The sequence below is a fragment of the Sinocyclocheilus anshuiensis genome, unplaced genomic scaffold, assembly GCF_001515605.1.
Source record: "Sinocyclocheilus anshuiensis isolate Anshui unplaced genomic scaffold, SAMN03320099.WGS_v1.1 scaffold1291, whole genome shotgun sequence".
NCBI lineage: Eukaryota > Metazoa > Chordata > Actinopteri > Cypriniformes > Cyprinidae > Sinocyclocheilus > Sinocyclocheilus anshuiensis.
This window is the reverse complement of record NW_015540928.1, coordinates 88,546-114,481: the sequence shown is the minus strand read 5'-3', so window position 1 is coordinate 114,481 and position 25,936 is coordinate 88,546. Positions and strand designations below refer to the sequence as shown.

The window sequence follows — 25,936 nt, the reverse complement described above, 5'->3', positions numbered from 1 at the left end:
GTCTCTGTGAATTTAAATCTAGAAGCCTCTACGTGAACACACCTGCCCGAATAAAGTGCGGGGGACGAAATTATATTTCTTTCAAATTAAATATTAAAAATGCAGCTACCGTTCTACACACAGCAATATAAACAATGGTGCCTGTTCTCTTTCGTGCTTGCTGTTTGATTGGGAAAAGTTTTTTTGTTTGAGTATCGATACTTCAGTATCAGTATCGATATATCGATACTTTGGATCGATACGCCCATCCCTATATCACTTCTCCTCATTTTGGATACGAATAAAACGTCAGCTCATGCATAGACTATCGATACTGTCTCTTTGAATTTAAATCTAGAATCCTCTACGTGAACACACCTGCCCGAATAAAGTGCGGGTGACGAAATTACATTTCTTTAAAATTAAATATTAAAAATGCAGCTAGCGTTCTACACACAGCAATATAAACAAAGGTGCCTGTTCTCTTTCGTTCTTTCTGTTTGATTGGGAAAAGTTTATATAACAGTAGTAAACTTTGAGTACACAACTAGTTTACATCAAAATGTTTAGTTTGTACTGCAACTATACTAAAAGTTAACTTATAGGTATACTGATAGTTTACTAATACTTGTAGTAGCATTTTTAGTACACTTTGAAGTATAGTCTCAGTAAACTACTAGTTTAGTAGTTTTATACTGCAAGTATACTCGTAAGTTTTCTTTAAGTGAACTTTACATCATACTTTAAGTAGAACTGCTGTGGGAAAACATAATTCCTCCTCACTGCAAATCTCTTATCCTCTCAGCACAAAACTTTGTCTTTGATGAATTATGATCTGTTTTCAAGAGCACAGCTAATAAAACAAGGACGTGACCTCAACAGAGGACTATTCACAATGACCCTGGCCCCTTCCACCCAGAGAGTGTAGGGTTTTTTTTTTTTTATGTTAACTATGCTTTGCTATTTTACTGCACAGATTCGTTACACACATTAATCTGCTCATTGCTTAATCTTCTAATAAACTGTGTAAAAAGTAATGGTTACACTGACCTCTACTGACAGCTAAAGAGAAACAACCGTTTAGTTCCCAATGCACACTGAAAAAAAATGTAGGATTTACTTTCCATTAATTTTCACTCAGAAATTTCTAGTGAATTTTACAAATAATTAAAAGGGTAAGTAACACATTGAGTTAAACATGACATTTATAAGCAGAAAAACTGAGTAATTTTTTTTCTTGTAAAACATTAAGTTTTAATAAGAAAAAATGCATTTTTTTTTTACAGTGAAGCAGATTAAGCACAGTGATATAGCTCTCACAAATATCTTACAGTAAAACATAAAGATATATAAACACTGCTTTCAATAAAATAATAATAATAATAATAATAATTAAATCTTCCCAGGAATTTCCCATGGGCTTCACAGGGCATGCGTTCTTAATTTTACATTTGATGCAGGTTTCAGACACCTATTAAATAATAAGCCTGTGTTATTTTATACTGCACTCTGTTGGTATGCAATATTTGGAGAGAAATTTTTAGAGAAAAGCACATATAGAGTGAAATGAGAGAAAAAAATTAGACTACAGGAGAAAAAATATATAGCTGTTCATGTAAGAAAGCTCTAACATTTACACATTTATCTCCCAGGTGGGCTACAAATATAAAACGCCCGCAGCTGAAAAGTCCAACATGAATTTCCATGCTGGTTTGGTGCTGGTGGACCAGTCAAGTGGTTCATGAACAACAACAAAAAAACGTTCTAGTTATATTGGCAACAGCAAGGGATGGGTTTGATCCAAAGGGAATGTATAAACTAATACAAAATAGGCTGTAGTCAAAACAAATACAATTTATTTATTTTTTTTACTAAATACTTGAGGCAACGAGTGTCTGAACTACATTGAATTTTGTCTTAAATGGTTGTTGTTTAGTGGTACTTTCGATGATTAAATGCGTGTATGGGCGCTTAGCGCGCCATGAGAATAGGCGGCAGTACTGAGTCTTTCACTGACGTTGTATTCAAATGATAACCGTCGAGAGACGATTCTTGTTCCGGGTTGTGCTGTTTTGTTATGCTAAGTGAAAAACAGGTTTAAGAGCGTCACGTTATAAATACATGTGTCTTCTGGTTTAGGAAACAAGAGTGGGAAAATATCAGGACGCGATGCAAAGACCACAGTTTCGCCATCCCCGCCAGGGCTCTGGTCCGCGGGCCGCAGGCTTCCGCAGCCCGCCTCCAGCTTTCGACAGGACAGGGAGTATGTTTCCATCGCCTCCGTGGGCATTTTCAACCCCACCGCCGCCGTTTGGACCTAGATTTGGACAGTGTTCTCCCAATACCCCACCGAGAGAGTTTGGTGGTAATAGAGGCGGCGGCGGTGGGAAATATTTTGACGGTCAGTCTCCGGGTCACACACCGCGCAGATCGAGCCCCAGTCCCCGCGGCGCACCGTTCAGACGCTCGCCGTATGAGAGTCCCGGACGACACTCTGGATATCAGGTAGTTCACTAGCGTTCCAGGGCAAAATTAAAATACTAATGCGCAATTTGAGCTTTTAAACAGTTTTATGTTCTGTAATTTCGCTTCTTTGCAGTATTTTGCTGCTCTAATCCGAATTAATTTCTGCGATTTACGTGCGTTTGTTTTGTTGTTGTTGGTTAGGACACTATTGTCTCTGAGTAAGTTTGGTCGTTTTAACGTCTTTCTGCATGACAATTTTCTCCTTAAGGGTTCACCACGGACATCCACTCCGTTTGGGTCAACGCATGGCAGGGAGAGAGGGACAAATGATATGGAAAAATATTACAAACCGTCAATGCTCCAAGATCCCTGGGCTGACCTACAGCCCATCTCAGTTACACAAGCTCAGTCTAAATGCAACTCCAAACAAACCAATACAAGCAGACAAGGGAGGTACTACAATTAAAACTTTATCTAACTTCAGTGAAAGGGAAAAGTCAATGAACAGTCCTTTTTATTTAGTGCACCAGTAGTGCACTAAATTTTTAAAGTCAAACGGAGCCAGCCGAACACAATGGACCTGAGGCAGGATTCACCAGCAATAATTCTTGAGAAACTGACTCCACAACATTTTTTTTAAATCGTATGTACTTGCTTGTATAAAGAGACACTCTCTTTTACTGTCATATCTGCACCTCAACGACAGGATCATAAAAATGGGGTGCTATTGTAACTGGCAGCCAAAGTAGTTTGCCATCTCAGGCCCACTCCCAAGACGAGTTTGCGAATCCTTCACTGAATTCAGGGGAATATGTCTTCAAGCTCAAAATGCAGTCTAACAAAAGATGTCTGATCAACACATCCATCTACCTCTCAATATTGACTATGTGATGTTAACTAGAACAGGTCAGGTCAAGTATTTGTAGGTTTGGCTGCTTAACTAATTTTCTATGGACTTTTTTTTTTTTTGGTGACTTTTTTTGGTTTTATCAGTCTATGATCTTTTCTTTTTTGTATAAATAAAAAACATGGACTGGCAACAGACATTGTAATCATAAACGGCCCACAAAGAACTATTGTTGAATAATAAGCCAAATATAATTTAAAGTTGAAATGCAATACAGTCCTTGTCAAAAACCATTTCAAGTTGAAATCTGTTACGCTTTATTTACTAAAAACATGTTTAATATCTTCAAAATTAATCTCACCATGGATAATGTAGATAAAACACCGTAACATTACTACACATCTCTGCAAGCTGTAATTCAGTCTTTTTTTGTATGTATTATGTTTTTGCTGTACAATATACCATATAAATCTCATATTGGAGGTCTACAAAAATAGATTTTATTAATGTAACAGAAACATAACATTTTATAAGTTCAGTATGCCTAAATGTTTGTATTTCATTTTCATTCTACATTCACCATAATTACTGTTGTAATATTACATGACATCAGTGCTGTCTTTTTTTCTGTCTTGGTTGTCAGCTAGTTCGAGAATGCTTATAACTTGGCCTTACCCTTTTTTCAATTCAAATTTCTGCATGTTCAGCGTTTTGCCACGAGACACCCAACATATAGAATGAAGGTGTATCTAAGTGTATAAGAAAGCCTCAAACAATAGAGGCTTATATTAAAATTGTCATGTATTGTAAACTTTTTTTTGCGTTCTAAGACAGTCACTCTTTAAAAGTAATGATGGGTCTCTTGAGGCATCAGCTGTTGATATGTCAGCATCATTGCCACATAGCACGCTTACCACACAAACAGACCAATCAAGAGCTTGTTGAGGAATAGTAACCCACTATGACTGATTAAACAGGGAAAGAAAAACTTGCATATGCCACAGTGCACACAAAGATTTGGGTAAAGACAGTGGCAGAGTTAGCATTTAAAAGAAACTAGTTTTAGCTGCAAAAGAATACAAAACAGTAATGTGGAAATAAACTGTCAACCTCACATGTATTTACACATGGATGTGCTTATTCAAAACCATTCATCAAAGGGTAACGATTCTTTTTTTTACTCCAGCCAGCAGGACCAGGTGTCTGAAATGCAGATTGTGTCCAGCCCTTAGTGTTTCTTAGTTTTAGTATGAGCGAGTATGATTTCACAATATTCTCTTCCCCTTAAAAGAACAAAATTCAGAAAATTTTAATTTACAGTAGAAAATGTATAAAGGATAAACGTAGCAAGAAATATTCAGTTGCATACAAGTTATGATAAAGTACACAATTCAGTCTGTGTAATAAAACATTCCAACCTGTTTTCACAGTAAAGTCAACTCAAGCTAGATGACGCTCTCATTTCTAAATTGTAAAATCTGTGTTATTTGGGACCCCTAGATAGCACAAAACAAACCTCTAAATCTGGTGCCACACACACAGGGATGAGTGAATAAGCCCTTTTGACTACAAATATTTGTTGTATATGTGTTTAAAGGAGAGATTGGGAACGAGTTTGGTGCACTATTAGACTTAGGATATTAAAATGAAATAATGGACAGTGCCAACTTTTCTGAAATGCATGGGCTTTTACATTTTAAACTTTGAATTCAAAGAAAGGTTTTGGTAAAAAGCCAATTAATAAATTCCATTGATTCCTGAATTTATTAGGCTAGATATTTTTAATAATTTGTATATTTGCTTGGGAAATATGTAGCATTGCCTATGTTAGGCAAAGATATATAGCTATAATTTTCTTTTTGAAAATTACCTAAAAGCATTTATGCGGCTTAACACCCGACATTTTTGTATACTCTAATATTAAGGCTTTACTTTAAGAAGTAAAACAGAACAGGAGGTTTAAATCCTCAAAACACACCGTGAACTTGCTAACAAATAGTTCAGAGTAGTATTATTTTTCCTACAGTGTTAGTGTTTAGCACTCAATGTACTCACATTCAACTAAAAGCAACTAAAGTGAACAGAATCTAGTTACAAGTTAAAATGATTATAGTAGTTATGGTGTGCTTGAGCGGAGAAATGTTCTTATCTGATATGTAAGACCTTTGATACCTTTTGTCATTTTAATGCATATCTGATGTTCTGCACTTTTATACCCATTGAGAAACAACAACGAGAAACACACAGGCTGTAGCCTATGATCTCCAACATTTTTGCCTGGAGTGTTATGAAACCTGATGGATTTTTTTGGAAGCAGTGGAAGGGTAGAGAAGAGATGTTAGCGTTATAGTGTGACCCAGTCATTATAAAATGCAACATCTTTCTCGAATTCTCTTTGCCAAACTTTTCCTCTTCTTTTTCCCATTTTTCTCTTTGCCATCTTCCATTTTTCTGGCTCTGATTTCACGCATGAGATCAAAAAACACCTGGAGAGATTACAAAGGTTGTATGAATGTATCATTAGTTCTGCTAATACTGATTCATTGTGCTTAGTGAAGGGATAGTTCACCCAAAAATGAAAATTTGTCATCGTTTACTCACACTCAGGTCATCCAAACCTGTATAACTGACAGGCTTTCTTCTGTGAAGCACAAAAGATATTTTGAAGAATGTTTGTGTCTAAAAGTCAGTGGGGGCCAAATTTTTTAAGAGATACGGTGCAGTCAAACCACTTATTACACAACATTTCACCACATAAATAATTAAGGTGATAAAATATATTGATTTAAGACGAAAATGTTTTAAAACCTTACCAGTTTGTTAGTTATCTTATAATCCATTACTGTATACAGAACAATGGCAGCAGCTGCGTTTGTATGAAACGAGAGAGCGAGTCCGCGATACCAGGATGACATAAATTAAATAATTGTACACATAATATTGAATTGAGTTTTAATTAGGGCTGTCAACGTTAACGCGTGCGATTAATTTTACAATCCTTAATGCGTTAAAATAATTTAATGCAATTAAAGCTAAATTGCTGGATATAGCAAATGATAACAAAATAAACATTTGAAACAAGATAAATGGTCTATGCTTAATTTCATGAAGTGTGCAATTAATCGCGATTAATCACAGAAAAATTGTGTGATTAGATTAAAAATTAAAACTTTTTTTTTAGATTTTTTTTAGTTTGAACATTCTTCAAAATATCATCTTTTAAATTACACAGAAGAAAATGTCATACAGGCTTGAAACAACATGTAGGTGAATAAATGACAATTTTCATTTTTGGGTGAACTATCCCATAAAGTATTAGATGTAATGGTTGCCAAACCAGTTTTTGTAAGGCCTACCTTATCTACGTTGGCACGGGTTTTGGCAGAAGTCTCGACGTAGCTGACTGCCCACTGATCTGCTCTGGCCTTGGCCTCCTCCACTCCGACTTGCCTTCGGTCCTCCAAGTCTGACTTATTTCCCACCAGCAGGAAAGGTACGTTCTCCTCCTCCTTCACCCGAAGGATCTGTTCTCTAAAGTTCAGAGGTAAAATGAGAAAACTCCGGATGTTTTTCTGCATGAACATGATAATTAGCCAAGCTTTTGTCTTATACTGTGCAAGACCAGTATTGTGTTAATCACCAGTTTCAAAGTCATCTCTCTACCTGAAATCAGCAGTAGCAGCAAAGGATTCAGATTCTGTGATGGAGAACACGCAGAGAAATCCCTCTCCACTGCGGAAGTAGTTGTCCCGAATGGCAGCGTAGTCCTCCTGTCCTGCTGTGTCGAGGATGTCGATCTGGACCTCCTCTCCATCCAGAACCACCTTTTTTCTGTAGCTGTCAGCTTTGGTGGGCTCATAGTCTTCCACAAACTTGAAAGAGATCAGCATAATTATACTTCGTGGTTAACCTCAATTTACACATGATGTGAAATTCCTAAATATGAAGTCTTACCTCATCATACATGAATTGCAGCGTTAGTGCTGACTTGCCCACGCCACCGCTGCCCACCATTATCACTTTGTGAAGGGCCAAAGCGTTCCTGTTAGCAGCCATGGCTTCAGGCAATGAGAGATGGGTGGCAGTGCAGTGAAGTGAAAAATCAGAGGTAGATGGGTATTAAGGGAACCCTGTAAGGAAGAACTTTGAGAAGAGCAGAGCAGATGGTTGTTTTAATTGTATAAGACTGGTGTTTTATGTACAGCAGCAACTCTTTTAGTCATACAGGAACAATTACCATCATTCATTACTAATATACCTGCACCCTTTCAAGTGAGTCAAACATGTTTGGGGTGTTACTTATGAATAATCAGCTTTGTCTTGTTCCCAACATTCACCCTGCTTATGAGGATGATAACACAGGCCTACTTTCTTCTCGGTCCCCTGAGAAAATGCTAAAACAATGAGGCTTCTCATGAAAGCTAGCACAGCATTTGTCGGTTCCCTTCCTAACTGACACTGACATCATTGCTCACTAGAATGAAGCAAAAACACAAACTCATCAATTCTCCTAAAGAACTGTTGACGGTTTGCCCAAAAATGTAAGTTCTGTCATCATTTACTCACCCTCATGTCGTACCTGTATGACTTTATTCTGTGGAACATGAAAGAATCTATTTTGAAGAATGTTGATAGCCAAACAGTTTTGGTGACCATTTAATTCCATTGAATGGACAAACAATCACTGGGACATTTCTCCAAATATCATTTTTTATGTTCCACAGAAGAATAAAGTCATACAGGTTGGGAATCACATAGTGAGTAAATGATGACAGAATAAAAATTTTTCGGGAGAACACCCCTTTAAATCTTCCTATCAAATGTAATCCATGTGGAATCAATGGATTACATATAGCCAAATAAATCACTTAGAGATAATCCTCAATATCAGGCAACTGTCCAGATTGTGTGAGACTATAGGTCATAGGTGTAATCCGATTGTATGTAATAAGTATATACAAAAAAAAACTCAAATCATGGGCGGAGTCACTACACAATAATATAGGATTACTGTTGACTCAATTGCAGACTGCTAACAACAGCAGTTGTATTAGGTTTACTCGGTTTACACAGCTCTTCTGTGGTGTATACAGAGAGGGTGTGGCTACGTTCTGCAGTATCGTTGACTGCTTCCACATGATTAACGCCACATTAACAAGCTGCTTGCAAGCTTGTGCAAAGAGTCAGAAAAAAAAAAATGGAAATAGAAAATTAACAATCACTGGGACATTTCTCCAAATATCATTTTTTATGTTCCACAGAAGAATAAAGTCATACAGGTTGGGAATCACATAGTGAGTAAATGATGACAGAATTAAAATTTTTCGGGAGAACACCCCTTTAAATCTTCCTATCAAATGTAATCCATGTGGAATCAATGGATTACATATAGCCAAATAAATCACTTAGAGATAATCCTCAATATCAGGCAACTGTCCAGATTGTGTGAGACTATAGGTCATAGGTGTAATCCGATTGTATGTAATAAGTATATACAAAAAAAAACTCAAATCATGGGCGGAGTCACTACACAATAATATAGGATTACTGTTGACTCAATTGCAGACTGCTAACAACAGCAGTTGTATTAGGTTTACTCGGTTTACACAGCTCTTCTGTGGTGTATACAGAGAGGGTGTGGCTACGTTCTGCAGTATCGTTGACTGCTTCCACATGATTAACGACACATTAACAAGCTGCTTGCAAGCTTGTGCAAAGAGTCAGAAAAAAAAATGGAAATAGAAAATTGAAATGAGCACTTGACTAATGGGGCATCATATTTCTATAAAGGTGCCCCAGTAGGCTTTTGTTTGTGGCCCTGGTTCATTCTAATAACAGATGAGAATGTTACAGGGTTGCAATGTGGCATAAAGTGAAGTTAATATTTCTGAACCAAAGACTATGCTTTTGAACTACTTTTTTGAATACGATGAAAGGACCTTTTGTTAATTCATAAAGATTGCAAGGTCAGAGAAAACAAGTGAGAGCACCTTATCAAAAGATATCCTGTGCTTCAAAATTAACATTGTCATTATAGTGGTATATTTACTCATTAGCCTTCCAAAACAGACCAAGCATTGTGTCGGAGTATAATGCATGTAAATTATAATTAAATGCAAAACCTCTCTCTCTCTCTCTCTATATATATATAGATGGATGGATAGGTAGATAAAGCACAAAGTTAGAGAACCTGTGTAACTATTCATATCGTAGGCTATCTACACTGTCAGAATATTGTAGCTTTAGGGGTACAAAAGCTTAAATGGACCCCTAAAGCTACAATATTCTGACAGTGTAGACAGCCTACGATATGAATAGTTACACAGATTCTCTAACAGCCTTCATATGCAGTAGCAACATAATTTAAAATCTTAAAATATGTGCTGTGAGATTCACTATAATGTAAATATGCAAATATCTTTTACGATCAGGGTGCGGACAGCGGAGGACATACTGCTATGGCAAATAAATAAACTAACTTAGGGTCGTGAACCATTCCATAACAACTGAACAACGGCTACAATACATGCGCGTGATATTTGACAACTGTTCCGTTCGTACAGTCATTTACAAGAAAAGCAAGACTCGCGTGGATTGAATTAATTCACTCAATAGCCGCTAGAGAGTGACGTATTCTAATACAGGGGTGGGTCCTATCATTCAAAAAGGGGATCGCCGACCACATAGATTCAGAAAGTGCCTATTGATACAGCTAATGACTGCTGCTGAGCTAGCAGGCTAACTCAATTGTGTCGAAATGATACACACGAGGGGCTGTAGTAGTTCGCGAGCACTCTGGAGTAAAATCACGAGTGATTTTCCTGTTATATTTAAATACTGACAGCGCGCTAACTGCCACTTCCTTGTTTAAGGGACGATTTGGTTTCAGCGCTAACAGGAAAAACGTAACGTTACTGCTTGAGAACTTAGAACGTGGTTGTTCGTTATATCAAACCATCTAACAAAGTAAACGAATGGCAGTGTGTTGTTACAATAAAAGTGTGTACAAATCAGATACTTACCAAATTAAGAGGCACTCGCGTGTTCGACGTCTTGTTAGCTTTGCTGCTAACCGGCAGATTTGTTTTGCTTCAGTTCATGACTCAGAAGGGAGCAGCACTGCTGACAGCTTCGGCTGGCTGGGCTTGGTCTTCATGCAGACTACAGTTACTTGTAAACAAAGAAAATATGTATCGTATATGCTAAGATCTGAACGTGTTAAATAATGCCACATAACTCGATGGGTTACGTCTCCGTCATAGATTTCCTTCTCAACTACAAATAGTTTTAGTGTTGTTTTAAAACTTTTTGTAATTCCAGTGCTTCTTGTCGATGATACGTCTACAGTATCGGGTGTACAGTACAGACGCAAACTAGCATGTTATGTTTTACGGCGTCACCACAAGAAAATTGTCCGCCTAGAGGTCTCCTGGGTAACTGTACAGTACTGCCTGTCTTACTGAAGGCCAGTGATGGTAAACTGGGACTGGGATATCAGTCACTTTCTAGTGCCTCTCAAATAGATTCATAACTAAAACAACAAGTTATTTTATGAAATATTAAAATATTTATCTCAATCTGAATTTCATTGTGTTAGCTACAACATTTCATGCCATGACGTATCTACAAATAAATTGTTTTTTATTTAAATTTTATTTTCAATCAATCGGTCTCAAGGTTCATTCATGCATCTATGAAGTCGGTTCCCCTCAAGTTCTCACAGGCGACCTAGCAGAATAAGCACAGATGTAGTTCATATTAACAATAAACGTCTTTCACAACCAGAAAGTGTCTTATTCTTTATAAATTCATTTTGAGAAAAGAGTGCCGTTTTAAAAATAAATGTCACTTGTTTTGATATTAATAAATATCATTTTAGCAGCCGTCTTCATTCATTGTCACATGATCTGTCAGAAATCATTCTGATTGGTGCTAAGAAACATTATCATTATCAGTGTTGATAACTGCTGCTCAGTATTTTTGTGGAAACCATGATACATTTCTTTCAGGAATCTTAAATGAATGAAAAGTTCAAAAGAAAGCCATTTATTTGAAATGGATATATTATACATGTTTTTATATTGCAAACATTTTACAGTAATACAACATAACGTCAGGGAATCACAAGGAGATATTCTTCATGAGGTAAAGTCGTTTGAAGAGTGTTTATTTGGTACTCTTATGAAAATTGATGTGACCAGATTAACTGGTTTAATAATCGGGTTTGTGAAAAGAAAATAAATTGAAAAAAAATATATTATAATAATAAAACCCTGAGGCATGTAGTTGAGAGCTTTGAAAATAAAGTATATGCCTCTGTTTAAACACTGTTTTGACACTATATTTTTTATATAATCATACATTTGGTTAATTTGACATCTCTGCTGGCTTTGCATTTAAATACATTCGAGGCACGAAGCTCACCGAGTTTACATAAAGATTGCTGAGTGTCTGTATCCAACCAGTCATGCAATTTATTTGCGACTAAACAGTAGTGCCTCTAACGAGTGTCTGGCTTTAAGAATGATATTTAAGAATGATAACTAACCATTTCTCATACAATATAACTCTGTCCATATCTTATACAATAACCTCCTGACATATGTCTTTTAAAGCCCTTCAGTCATATTGGAGTTGCTCTCCATTCTTTCCCCTCAGTGAGTGCGCGAGGTTGGTGGATGAACACGCTGTATCGCACACCCTGGTTAGCAGCAGCGCGAACGAATCCACTATTCGCAGTCATAGTGATGGCCTGCAAGGTGTCCCCTGTCCCAAAGATCATCAGTGATCTATGGTTCACCTTTGAGCTCGTAACTAAGCGTTTCGTGCGCTCAGAAGGCTGATCCGGAACTACTTTAAGCCTGGCCAGCAGCTCCTTGGCTCGGGATTTTTCTCCCGGGCCTCCTAACGTATCCAAGATCACACGGAAATCCTCAACCGCAGAATGACAAGCAAACAGCTCTTTTCCCTTCATGAACTCCTCCAGCCGGGGCAGGACCTTCTCTTGGCGCTCCTGTGCAGCCTGCTCCGTCAGCACCACTTCCTTAAAAGTGAAGTGACAGTTGCCGTGGCTGAGGGACGACACGTACGTGATCAAAGTGGTGATGTCAAGGTTCACCCTGTTGCACACGTCCACCTTCACTTCAGTGGGGAAAGCAAGGCTGGCCACAATGGTGTCTCGATCAACACGGGTGTGCATAAGGTCTGTATCATCACTGTCGTCGTCATCAACTTCCTCTTCTTCCTCAACCAAAGCTCCATTCTCTCCCTCCTGGTCCTCTTCCACACAACCATGTTTGTCTTCACTGTCTTCGTTCTCTTCCTCTTCTCCACCTCCGATCATCGTATTAACAGCAACAATGTCACCTCTCACAGATATGCCCATCTCTTTGAGCTTGTCTGCCATAGGACTGGAGACCCCATTGTAGAAGGCAAATATAATGTGAGGGTTGCTGTACTGCACAGGCTGCTGCCGACTGGCCTCAAGGAAATCTTCTGCTTGTCGTATCACACTTTTATCCCCGTACTGGCCACGACCTTGCCAGATGTTGTGCAGTGCCTCCGCCTTGCGCCCGATGGCTTTCACCCAAGTGTGTCCGCCATTTGCCACCACGTCGACCACCAACGTCTGCTTCTGGCCATCAGGTCCCTCGTAGGCGAACACATGCAGGACACTCACCACATTTTCTAGATTCTCGGCTGATTCGACGATGGCCCTCAGATGAGTGAGATTGGTACTTTGCAGGTGGGACTCCTTGATCATAACCTTGCCGGCCTCTACCTTCTGCAGGAATTTGAGCTCAGCCCGCAGCTTACTGCACAGTTTAGCACGTCCCTCAACCTCACGGCCTTGGCGACTGCAAATCTTGTCCACTCGCTCAAGTAGCTCCTTGGATACTCTGATCCGGTCCTGCAGCGTGTTGTAAGTAGCCATTGCTGTTGAACATTATTCCTACAGAATGAGAAAGAAAAAGGCTTACATAATGACCACAGAGCTGTAAGACAACATATGTTTGTATACTACATTTATAAATAACAGCTAATGCTTAGAATACATAAAAATCACAATTAAAGGAATAGTTCAACCAAAATTAACAGTCTTCTGAAAATGTACTCATCCTTAGGCCATCTAAGACGTAGATGAGTTTCTTCATCAGAACAGATTTAGAGAAATTTAGCATTACATCACTTGCTTACAAATGTCGAGTCCAAACAGCTAATAAAAAGATCACAATAATCCACAAGTAATCCACATTACTCCAGCCCATCAATTAATGTCTTGTGAAACAAAGAAATGCATGTTTGAAGTAAAAAATTCATACAAGTCTTCTATCTATCCATCCATTTTGCTTGATTTAGTAAAAATAGTCTCATCTGTATCAGGAGATAAGTATGTACAGATCAAGCACCATTTACAAGCAAAAACAGTCCAAAACAGTTCTAAGCAAACATGGTGGTTGATTTTGATATGAGAATTTTTCATTGGAGGAAGTTTTATTATGGATTTTAGATTATTTTGGCCAGAAGCAATGGTTTATAGTTAAAATACATTAATGATGGATTTGTTTCTTCCAAATATGCAGCTTTTTACCTCACAAAACATCGATTGATAGAGTCGTGTGGATTACTTGTGGATTATTGTGATGTTTTTATCAGCTGTTTGGACTCTCATTCTGAGGGCACCCATTCTGCAGAGGATCCATTGGTGAGCAAGTGATGTAATGCTAATTTTCTAAAAAAAAAATCTGTTCAGATGAAGAAAGTAACTCATCTACATCTTGAATGGCCTGAGGATAAGTACATTTTCAGCAAATTTCCATTTTTGGGTGAACTGTCGCTTTAAATCATCTTGGGCGTTTGTAACATATAATTTTCTAGATTTTACGAATTAAATGAAATTTCGCTTTTTAAAATAAACCATTAATGACAGCAGAAGCAGGATACACGGACACTTTAAGTAGTTGAACAAACAAAAATCATAGTACTCGCATGAGCATTAAAGAAGGCTCGCTAAGGTAAATTCGCTAAGGCGTGGTTTTAACGAAGCACTACTGCATAATGCATATATAAAGAAAGACGTTAGCTTTACGAGAATATCAATCAGTGCCCAGATGATCACGTTGTTTCTACACACCGGGTCATAAATACATGGGCTTGTCAGCTTGCTTGATTAAAGCCATGGCTTTCTACAGTACATACCAGTGACGCTTCTTCCTGTTTGCTATAAATAAGAGAAGAATAACAGCTGACCGTTAAGGTGGGGGAAAAAAAAAACTAAGTTAGCCTATCCGGAAACTGTGAAATACTTACAGCAGCATACAGGTTCAAGTTCTGCCTCTTCTGTTTTGGGCTGACGCTTTTCAACCACGAAGTAGAAGAAAATAGTGCTGTCATAATGAGTTTGTGTCGCCACCTAGCTTGGAGGTTATGAATTGCATGAATTGCTAGTGAGTTACAGTAGTGTACAAATTATTGTTCAGTTCCACACGTGACAAATTAGGGATTTTTTATTTATATTTTGAAGATATATTGTATACAAAATTCCAACGTCTTATTAGTCTATTTTACAGGCACTGGCAATTTTCTTCACATATTCCTCCATGCAGTGCATTCATTTGACATTTAGTTTAAAAATAACCGCTAATATGGCAAACCATTTTAAAATGTATTCTTTTAAAATAACTAGCATTTCCATGTTACTATTATTTTTCTTTTTCTTTTTTATCTCATGACAAGTAAAAAAGCTCTTATAACTAATAATGTAATGACTAAGTTTTATAGTTCAATCAAAATCTTACTACTGAAATTCAGTTTGTTATTAATAACTACTGGAATATACATTAGTGCCTAATATGTTCTAGTTTTTAATAAATAATACCAAATGATAGATAGCAACTATTTTATGTACAGTATCTAAGAAATAAGTACCAATAAATAGTTACTAGTATAACTAAAATAAGTCTGAGCAATATTAGTCAGACATGAATAGAGTGAGTGGCAAAAATTTGTAATTTGTAGTAACAATAGAATATTTATTTATAATTATATTGAGATAAGTATAGTTAATATAAATATAAATAAAATAAAATATAAAACTTGCTATTACTGGAATAAGATTTTTAAGATAATTTAAGATAGTTTTTGATATTAAGATAATTAAAAAGTTAAGATTAATTAATTAATTAATAATAATTTATAAAATAAAATAATAATAATAATAATAATAAAATATTTTTTGTCTTAAAAGTAGGTTTCTTATGTAACCTGACTTTTAAAATCACTTTTATATGACCACTTTTATATAAAGCACTTTGAATAAACATTGTGTATGAAATTCTTAGCTTATTATAGCAAAGAATGCTTAAAATATAAATATTAATAAATAAATAAATATTTGCTTAAATATAAATAAACTTGCTTTAGCCTACTACATAGTGAATAGCTATAGTAAAATCGGGAAAAAAACATAGTAGTTACCCTAATGCATTACTTTTAAAAGTAACTTTCCCCAACACTGGTAGTTACTACGAGCAATTAAAAATAGGTAGTGGTAATATAAAATAGTTTTTATTCAACAATGCATGTTAAAACAGCCTGCCATAATATTAGGCATCGTGGCTTTAAAAGCACTGCGTTACTGTACAACAAAGAGGGAGTATATTAGGTCAGAGTGACTTGCGCTCGCAGCAGACGCTGAACTGTATTCATGGTAACAGATTCTGCAAGAGCGTATGCGTGCTCCTGACGCAACATGTATCTGGTTTCCAGTCTCTCCTTTGGATGACTACGCTCTGTCTGGAGACGAAGAGCCTTTAACATGAAGAAAATGCACAACCAACACTGTATCTGAAGTAATACAGTTTTTAAACTGTCATTTGTGGATTGTTTTAACCGATTGCATAATTGTTGCGCAGACTTTTGCCGTTATTTCTACTTTTCTAGTTGCATTACAGGATCGAACTGTATCTGAAAGCAGTCTTTGGCGGATTTTCATCACATCTTTTCTTTAGTCGTACGTGTTTTACGCATATGGATACTTTGCCGGAGCGCAGACGGTAGATTATGCATTCCACAGGATGGGTGCGAACAATGGGAAACAGAGCGGGAGTGAAGGTGAGTGCCAGAAACAACTCTCACAGCCAGCCACAGTGCTGCTTTTCCGCTGGTAAATCTCGGTGTACAGCAGCCATAGTTGTGTCAACGTCACTATTCCCCCTTATTCTTTGTGGGCAGCAGGAGCCTTGCAGCAATCTCTTGTATCAACTATATTCCAGTGCATACTTGTCATTTTCTGTTTTGATAGAATCAGAATGTCATCCTTACTTACGGCATGCTTAAAATAAATGTAAATGTATGTAACATTATTCATTGTTTTTAGTGTTTGAGATTTTTGTTGTTTATGCTTAACAAATATTGCTACAAATCTAAGTATTTATAATATATTATTTAGTGCCTTATATACATTTTTTTTGTCTTCCAACTCATTTTAAGTTTCTGCTTAAAAATAAATGCACATGAAAGGACTGATATCCTTCTCTGTTTACCTTTTGTCACAGACAAAAAGAAGATTTGGTTGCTGCTTTAAAAAAATATTCTTAAATTCTCATAAAATAATTTGAGAACTTAAGAGGTTTGGGTTTGGAGCTAATAAGAAGCGAGTGTGTGCCAACATCAGAGTGCACAATGCAAGCTGACTGGTTTTACTAAAGTAACCATCAACGCAGGGTGTGTGCGCTTTAATAAGCTAGGAATCATGGCCTAACACAAACTATCATCTTCGCTTGTGGGCAGATTTCTGCATTTTTCCCAAGGTATGGGTATATGACAGTGATTAGAGGCCAGGCCAGAGACCATCCATTAAAAATATGGATGCTGAAGGTTGCTACTGATCATGTCTTAATAACCATGAGCATTCATGCCAGAGATTTTGCTCTCACAGAGTGAGTTCTTGGCTGCGTGAGAGGCTTGTGGTCTTTTAAAGCACACCAGATTTCTCTGGAAGGTCCAGGTTTGGCCTCAAGACTGGCATTCAGTGAAAAAAACAAGAACTCCCCACATGCAAGCAGCTCTCCAATTTACATATTTCACATATCACATATCTTTTGCAATGTTTGCTGTTATCCTTCGCTGTTGAGGTTCTTACAATATTGATGTTGTCTGCTGATTAGATCACTTATTACTGATTAGATTAGTTATTTCTACTTAGGACCTCCCTTGATTTGATTGAACATAGTAAGACAAGATGATGTCTGTTGCATTCAAATGCACTACATTATAAACTGCAATTTGTTAGCCAACAAATAGTAAATGTGCACTTTTCCATGTTAAGTGGTGTTTAAGTGGCTTCAATGCATTAAATACTTACTATTGTTTGTTCTAGTCTCACTTATGAGATGTTTTTCAAGAGAACCAGTTTTTCTTTTCAGCATTTGTTTTACAAAAAATACAGTATGAGCATTTAATGCATCATGGATGCATTAAAGCAAATGTTTGTTCATGTTTAATTTGACGAATATATGAACCTCTAACAGAGAGAGTCACAGTCAAAGACCATGTTTTCTTCCTCAAAATAAAATCAGGATGTCCTGGATCTATTCCAGTGCAACCATTTTTAACCCAAATAAGTTATCCAAAGGAAACCAGTCAAATGTATAGTGAATGATAACAAAATAAATCAAGCCTACACCTAATAATACTGCTAAAAGGGCTTTTATTTTTGTAAGTGTTCAGTCACATAGATGAGCATAGTACCTGTTTGGTTGGTTGAAGGCTTTTTTGTAATTGTAACACTGCAATCTTTGGAACTGGTTTAGAGTGTCTTTCTATGTAACATTTGTACTTTGCATATAAAAAGGTATCAGTTAACCTACACACTGTTTTTATTATGAATACCTTGCTCCTCATAAAGTAGGCCTGTATTCAGTGTTGTCTCCATAATCATAAAAAGTGCTTGCTTATTTTTTCAAATTTCATATGAGTATGGTTGAGGATCTATGGCAATAGTTCAGTCAATTAATCTCATCAGCAATGAAGCACATTCTTCAGAGACAATGAACAATAAACAATGCATGTGTTGTAACCAGACGTTGCATTCAAGGTTAGTGTCTGAGCAGATTCCACTTTGGTTCACTGATTTCACTAATCATTAAAAAAAAAACTGGCCTGAAATGACTTAAGTGATATCACTGGGAGACTATTTAGTGCAAAACAGGTTTGTTTACAGAGCAAAACACATTTTTTGCTCAGCATGTGGAAGCTCCATCAGTCAGGCCATTTATGGTCAAATAAAAGCTTATGTGAACTCGGGTTGTGTTTTCACTCTCATCGAGATTGTAAACATGCCTCATATGTGACCTGATGCTCTCAAGCGCCATTGAAACAAATAGGAGTGTTTAGGAAACTTTCACACCAGGGCTTGTCGTTTTAGGTTTACCGTTATCCAAAAAACAGAAATACATTTGTCCTGCTGGTTATTGGCTGTGTTGATTCAAAAGAAATCAGAAACAAAGAGGAATCAGCACAACTAATCAAATTGCAAATATGAAGAAACATGAGGCTTAGGTTTACTGTTGTGTCTTTCCTAATTTGGAATCAACTTTTCAGATATTATAAAACAAACAGCTTTCTCATGTAGCATTCCAAAGAAATTCATCATCACCAAAAAAAAAGAAGTTGTTTTGGCTTCTAGTTTTCTAGTAACTTTGATTATCTTTATATAATACAGATTTTTTTAATGTGATGAAATTTAGCTGGGACTGTGTTTATTTGGGCACAGTTTTTCTGCAATGTGAGTTGTATTTCATTTTTTTTCTTGTCCCTGCCATTGGGGAGTATCTGTGGGAGGCATCTGGTTTGTTATTCTAAGTTTGTGATGGACAGAAAAAGAATGCCTGGCATTTATCATAAGATTTGTTGAACCCTGTCGCATTTATTTCTTTTGAACATTACACAGTCATTTGTTATTTGTGCACACTTGACAGATAAAATAAAGTGTTGACAAACCATACTGTGTTTTGTGTATTGTGAGCATTATATACGTACAGATGTGTAAGTATGCTAAATAGAAGCAGTTCTGATGTTTGCATACAGTATCTCTTTCTATGTCTTGATTTTTAAGACTAATATGTTGTTTCTTTATTAGTGTTGGGTGTCCTCATGTGTCCTGGGGTGTTCTTTGTGATTTTAGGGAAAGGCAGTTCCAGTATTTCCTCCGACCTGAGTTCAAGTACAGATCAGACATCAACCAAAGCTCCAAAGAATGCAGCTACAAGTGAAGGTAGGCATATGGTCTTCATTAACCATCACTAGCTAGCCTTTCGTTTTTTCTTGTTTTGCTCCTTTTGACTTGTTGATTATTTTGGTGGAACTTTTTTTGTGAGGCTATAAAAACTTAAAAATAAACTGGCCATCACAAACGCTGTGGAGAACATGGTTTTATTATTATTATTATCCAGTCTCCATATCTGATCCATAGTGGTGTTTAGAGTTTGCCTTGGGGGGAAGAATCTGACTGGGTGCGTTTGGATGAATTGTGTGAATGTGGAAGAAAATAAAATGACAAATGCTGGGGAACTTGTGAGGCTGGCTTTTGAGGCTTTTTCTTGAAAGGCTTTCTTTGTTTATTTATTCTGGTGGGGTTTTATTAGAACACAGTCGTTGGTATGATTTTGCTCTAATAAATCATACCCAGAATGAACAACCGATGATTCCAAACAAACACTTAAGGACACTATAAAGTCAAAATTTGTGTTTTGCGGCTTTCAGTCCAAGCCTGTTAGCTTTGAGGTCATATATGCACTACCGTTTCGAAGTTTAGGGTCAGTAAGTTTAAAAAATATATACTTTTAATCATAAAAGATGCATTACATTGATCAAAAATGTTATTGTACAAAAATGTCTATTTCAAGTAAATGCTGTTCTATTGAACTTTCTCTTCATCAAAGAATACTGAAAAAAATGTATCTCAGTTTCCACAAAAACATTAAGCAGCACAACTGCTGAATATTAATAATAATAAGAAATGTCTCTTGAGCAGCAAATCAGCATATTAGAATTATTTCTGAAGGATCATGTGACACTGAAGACTGCAGTAATGGCTGCTAAAAATTCAGCTTTTCCATCACAGGAATAAATTACAGTTTAAAATATATTAAAGTAGAAAAAAATAAATTTTAATAATATTTCACAATAATTTTCTAGTGAAAAATGCAGCCTTGATGAGCATACGAGACTAATTTCAAAATCATTAAAAGTCTTACAAATCCAAACTTTTGAAAATTATAGTGTAAGCTAGTGTACTTTTTTAAATGTGAACAAATGAACCGTTATGAAATATAAACATTTAAAATTTGCAGTCTCTCACATCTAAGAAAATGGACCAGAATTATTGATGACTCATTCTGCACTACAAACTGTATTGTCTAATCAGATGCTCTCTACAATGAGAATATCCCTCACCTAATGCCTCCTCCAAACTAACAAGTAGCAAATCTACTTCATAAACAATAGCCACAAATAGAAGTTTCCTGCTCAAAACTTCCTGTTTCAATAGGAAAAACAATATATCAACATGGGAAAGATTTCATTGGGTCTATAAATCAGAATGTAAATAAAACAATGTGAGAAAGAACAGGCAGTAATCTGCAGTTCTCAGTGGCTGTGGCTGTAAAATGTGCTGTACATGGACTTGGATGGGAACGTGAAGTAGACATGAAGGGGGTGGATAGCGTGTGCAGTGTGGAAGGTTGTTCTCCAGTGAGGGCATCCTCAGAGCCAACCTGCGGTGTGTGTGTGTGTGTGGTTGCGGCCTGCAGTATATCCAGCCCTCAGCGAGAGCAGGTCTCGTCTCTCCTCAGCCTGTCCACAGTAATGTCAGAGCGGTTCTTCCAATTACTGCCTCTGCGGCTTTGATTTACACCAGCTCCGCCTTAAACATTGCAGATGGGCAGACGCTGTAGCCACTACTCTGTCTAGACCAAGCCATTGTCTCTCTCTTTGCTTACAGTTTGGTCTTGCGACCAACAGAGGTGTTAAAGGGATAGTTCACCCAAAAATGTAAATGCTGTCATCATTCTGTTACTTATATATGACTTTCTCTCTTCCGCAGAAAATAAAAGATATTCTGAAGAATGTTTTCACTGGTTTATCTATATAAAGAAAGTCAGTGGGGTCCAAAACAACATTGTACTCCAATTATATGGATAAAAAGCACTGAGACATTTTTCAAACGGTCTTCTTTTGTGTTCTGCAGAAGAAAGTCATACAGGTTTGAAACCACATAAGGGTGAGAAAATAAGGACAGATATATCATTTTTGGGTGAATGATCCCTTTCAAAGTGCCTTTTCATGTTTGTAAGCCTAGTTAATGTTACTTAAACAATTGGCTGAGCCAGAACTTGACATATTGGACCGCTCAAACAAACGGGGCAATATTAACCTTGGACAGGAGAAAATATTTTAACATCAGAAAAATTGCACACTTCACCTTTCAATGTAATATAATGCGTGACGTATGTACAGCTTATAGGAAAATTTACTTTACTTTAAATTAGCAAACTCTGTTTATTCAAAGCTTGAAACTAAACCCACATAAATTGTGGGTTGTCATTTAGTCTCCACATGTTTGCATTTTACAAGGGTAGTTTATGAAATGTATTGTGGACAAACTTAGGAGTCCTTTTTTTAGATTAGCACTGAGTGCTAGCGAGGCGTTTTTGAGTTATTTCATTTTAATGTGTATATGTGGCTCCTCATTGTTTGCCACTCTTGGAATGGAAAAGCGCAACCACTCATTTGCTCCATAGTGAGTCATCTAGCCTTACGGTGTATCAAACCGAGCACTAAACTTGCCACTGTTAGTAGTAAGTCATGGAGCTGTTTGACTGAGGAGAAGTGGGCAGAGCAGCTTCAGAGCTGTCAGATAGTATTGTTCTGAGAGAGGACCCTTTCCTAACCAGCACTTCCTCACTGATAACCTCACAGGAGTTTGAGCCCTGTTGCTTGTGCTGTGGTGTGCTTTTATTGCGGAGTAAAAGCATATGTCAGATTGAAATTGCCAATGCTTTGTAGTTTCGTTTAAGAAAAAAACATTGCAGTCTTTTGAAGTTATTTATATGGGATATTTGGCATCAGCACCCCTTACAGTGGTCTTGAGCTGCTGTTAATGCCCCCTGCTTTGATCCCCTGAACATTCCGAGTGTGATTAAATGCGTTACAGTGAGCAGTTCAGTTTTACACTTTCAAAGATCAGCTACTTTAACTGGAATGTAGCACTTCAACCAATGTAGCACCTCATACCAATCTGAGCACAAGGAACTTTTGAACTTAATTGCATAATGCTATTAGGTATTATTATTAGGTTGCATAAAAATAGTCAGTAATAACAACAACAATAATAACAACAACAACAAGATTATTATTATGATTACTATTATTGAATAATACTATTAGGTATGCTGCCCGTTTAACCCTATAAGACATACCTGATTTTGAAAGTTATCTTGGCTATGGCTGAAAAATAGGCCTACCGCTTTTTTTAAACAGAAAGAATGATCAGTTGCTAAAAAGTACCATGGTAATACCATTTTTTAATTGTACCATGGTAGAACATTGGAGTACTCTGTTTCTCCATATACCCAGGGGCGCGGGAACATGTTTTCGGTTGGGGGTGCTGTGTTTGTCTGTGTTGGGTGTGGGGGGCTTGGTTCACTTATGTCGGTGCTCGTGCTGGGGCTGGTGTTGGTGTTGTTTGGATGCCGATTTTGGAAAGTTTTTGCTGGGATGGGCATTTAAAAAAATCTGAAATTCGCTTTTGCGCCATTATCTCCTTGTATTAAAGTTAATCTTGTTTGCATTCTGTACAGTTCATGTCTGATACCACGCGCTAGCGTCACGTGTTCATGAGGATTAGGCTAATCATCCCATATAGAAAACATCACAAGTAAAATTAATCATGTTTATAAAGATAAACATGGGTTTATTATAGCCCACTTACAATTTACATTTCAGTGATCATTACAAATAAATTATTAAATGCTAAAACGGAATAAATTTAAATGAACAAACTTGGCATTGCATTTGCAAACATGTGAAAACAGGGGGTGCTGCAGCCCCCTCAGCACCCCTACTTCCCGCGTCCCTGCATATACCTAAAATGCTTACCTCATGATGGTATACAGTACCATTCAAAAGTTTGAAATAAATGTTTTTTAAGAAATTATTAATTTTTTTATTCAGCAAGGATGCATTTAATTGATCAAAAGTGACAGTAAAGGCCTTTACATAATTACAAAAATATTTATTTCAAATAAATGCTGTTCTTTTGAACTTTCTATTCATCAAAGAATCTTGAAAAATTTATCACGGTTTTCACAAAAATATGAAGCAGCACAACTGTTTTAAATCTAAAAATAAAAAGTAATAAATCTAGCTGTACATGCAAAAATGCCCCTAAATGTACAGATATTTGTGGACTGATAACATCTTTTGTTGTAGGTGTGCTCTCTTATTTTAAAGTTTATAGCCAGGCCAGGCGAGAGCATGGACAAAAGCAGGATTGATTTTATCAGAGGTAATTAGCCTAGCAGGCTTTGCTAGTCCTGCTGGAACAGGCGAGAGCATGGACAAAAGCTGGATTGATTTTATCAGATGTAATTAGCCTAGTAGGCTTTGCTAGTCCTGCTGGAAGTAATCATTAGCCCCTTGCTAGCTACATCTTTAAGAAACATATGTTCTGTGTTTTAATCCCTGAGCTGTAAACTACAACTCTTAAAGATGACCCAAGGAGCTTTTCACGAGGCTGCACGGTTCTTAGTACATTTGGATGATACTCATGGGTTTGGCTAAGACCAAGCTGATTTATCAGAAGAAGTTTGTTTTAAATTATACATCAAGGTTATTCCAAAGCAGGGCATGCTCAGCTGTTTTTAATTAAATGAGCTGATGGGAACGTAGTTCTCTTACATCTGAATTTTTCACCGTAGAGTTCCCTTATTTTTGTACAGTTTGTTAACTTATTAGCGATGACAGATGTTATACATCACGTCAAATATCTTTCATTCTTCAGTTCGAACCTTGAAATTGGTGTTTGAAACAGTCATCCAGGTCTATGATTTACATCCCTTCAATACTTTTCTCCCTAGACATTACACTTAGGCTCTTACTAAGCTCGAAATAGTTTTGCATTCCTGTATGAAAGACTGTGAAAGTAAAAACGTACGTCAGGCCAGTGGAATTCACTCTCCTTGACTATGGGTTTGAAGGGAGTGCAGACTGACTCCCCAAAGGAGGAGTAGTCTTTATTAGATTAGAAAATTGTTCTATACAGTGTTGGAAAATGGACAGTGGTAGACATTTTATTAGCTTCATATTCATATATCAGTAAACAAATGAAGGAACACTTTGTGCTGTGATTGAATAATGCCCTATTGAGTGCGTATCAGGCCCATTACACGCTGCTTTTAGGCAAAGTGTCTTAAATTTGGAAAGCTCATGAGCAGGGGCCACAAATCAGGATCCTTGTAGCCTCAAAGGTCGCAAACGAATTTAGTAAATCATATAGTAAATAATTTGTATTATTTCACTTGTATAGCGAGTAGGCAGTTCGGTGCAGGACAACCAAAAGTATAAACTTTATTAATTTAATTTAATATTGTATTTAATATGATATTTAATATTTTATTTTAATATTAAAATTATTTTTATGATACAGTTAATAACAACAATAACAAGGCCCTGTTTACACCTGGTATTAAGATATGTTTGGGTGATCAGATCACAAGTAGAAAAGGGAGACACATTTCCGTTTATACATGGTGTATTAATCTGTCTCTTTTGTCAACTTTTGACCACTTCTCTCCTGATTTCTTTGCAGGCAGGGTCTATGATCAGGTGTATATGGGCTTTTTCTCATCTTTCGATCTAAGCTTGCGCAATTTACATAAGAATGCAAAAGGAGACAACAGAAAATGATATGGAGAGCAGCAGCTTTCATATCTGCTCAAAACTACGCCGAATCAGGAATCAGAATCTGGACATTCCTGTTTTTCACCTTTAAATCAAATTTACGATTTCAGCCGGCAACGTTTAAATCCTGTCTGGCTAGCGCACTTCAACAACACGTCCCGTAATGGCAGTCTTAGTGGCCGTTCGAGTGCATTCAACCACATGAGCGTTTACACTACGAAAGCAATCCGGTGGAATGCATTTTCGACTACCTCTGGAAGTGGTTGAAAGTGGACAAGCTCAAAACGTTTCAGACCCCGTTTTACAACTGTATAAAGCTTTGGATCAAAAATGCATCTTAAAGGGTTAGTTCACCCAAAAATTAAAATTAGGCTGCATTTTACTCACCCCCGAGGCATCCTAGGTGTATATGACTTTCTTCTTTCAGACGAATCCAGTCGGAGTTATATTAAAAATTGTCTTTGATCTTTCAAGCTGTTTAATGCCACTCAGCGGGTGTTGCATTGCTTCAGTCCAAAAGAACTTAAATAAAAATCACCCATCCATAAAAAAAAGTGTCTCATATGGCTCCGAGGGGTGAGCAAAGGTCTTCTGTAGCGAATTGATGCGTTTTTGTAAGAAAAATATCCATATTCAAAACGTAATAATCACTTTAATGTAGCTTGCGCCAACAGTTGTACA

At 36.9% G+C, this 25,936-nt stretch overlaps 4 protein-coding genes across 6 annotated transcripts in view; 2 read left to right on the top strand and 2 right to left on the bottom strand.

Moving 5' to 3' along the window:
- Positions 1-2,024: 2,024 nt before the first annotated feature.
- On the top strand, positions 2,025-3,832 carry LOC107689394 (M-phase-specific PLK1-interacting protein-like). The gene is made up of 2 exons (XM_016487360.1): positions 2,025-2,484; positions 2,714-3,832. Exons 1-2 carry the CDS (start codon positions 2,149-2,151, stop codon positions 2,909-2,911), a joined length of 534 nt encoding a protein of 177 aa, XP_016342846.1. The 5' UTR covers positions 2,025-2,148; the 3' UTR covers positions 2,912-3,832.
- An 88-nt stretch (positions 3,833-3,920) lies between these two features.
- ralab (v-ral simian leukemia viral oncogene homolog Ab (ras related)) lies at positions 3,921-10,743 on the bottom strand. 2 transcript variants are annotated; one of them, XM_016487358.1, is made up of 5 exons: positions 10,315-10,743; positions 7,247-7,435; positions 6,956-7,164; positions 6,649-6,823; positions 3,921-5,778 (listed from the first exon to the last, which is right to left on the bottom strand). In XM_016487358.1, exons 2-5 carry the CDS (start codon positions 7,346-7,348, stop codon positions 5,656-5,658), a joined length of 609 nt encoding a protein of 202 aa, XP_016342844.1. In that variant the 5' UTR covers positions 7,349-7,435; positions 10,315-10,743; the 3' UTR covers positions 3,921-5,655. The 2 variants fall into 2 exon arrangements, with proteins under 2 accessions (XP_016342844.1, XP_016342845.1); XM_016487359.1 differs by having other exon boundaries at positions 7,247-7,350.
- Positions 10,744-11,386: 643 nt separating this feature from the next.
- cunh7orf25 (chromosome unknown C7orf25 homolog) lies at positions 11,387-14,677 on the bottom strand. 2 transcript variants are annotated; one of them, XM_016487355.1, is made up of 2 exons: positions 14,603-14,677; positions 11,387-13,244 (listed from the first exon to the last, which is right to left on the bottom strand). In XM_016487355.1, exon 2 carries the CDS (start codon positions 13,224-13,226, stop codon positions 11,916-11,918), a length of 1,311 nt encoding a protein of 436 aa, XP_016342841.1. In that variant the 5' UTR covers positions 13,227-13,244; positions 14,603-14,677; the 3' UTR covers positions 11,387-11,915. The 2 variants fall into 2 exon arrangements, with proteins under 2 accessions (XP_016342841.1, XP_016342842.1); XM_016487356.1 differs by lacking the exon at positions 14,603-14,677 and adding an exon at positions 14,492-14,567.
- A 1,337-nt stretch (positions 14,678-16,014) lies between these two features.
- Positions 16,015-25,936, top strand: part of fbxl7 (F-box and leucine-rich repeat protein 7) — a 34,719-nt gene continuing 24,797 nt past the window's right edge. Inside the window, exons 1-2 of the mRNA XM_016487394.1 lie at positions 16,015-16,405; positions 19,479-19,568. Coding sequence (XP_016342880.1) covers positions 16,369-16,405; positions 19,479-19,568 — 127 coding nt within the window. The 5' untranslated portion in view covers positions 16,015-16,368. The remainder of the gene's footprint in view (positions 16,406-19,478; positions 19,569-25,936) is intronic.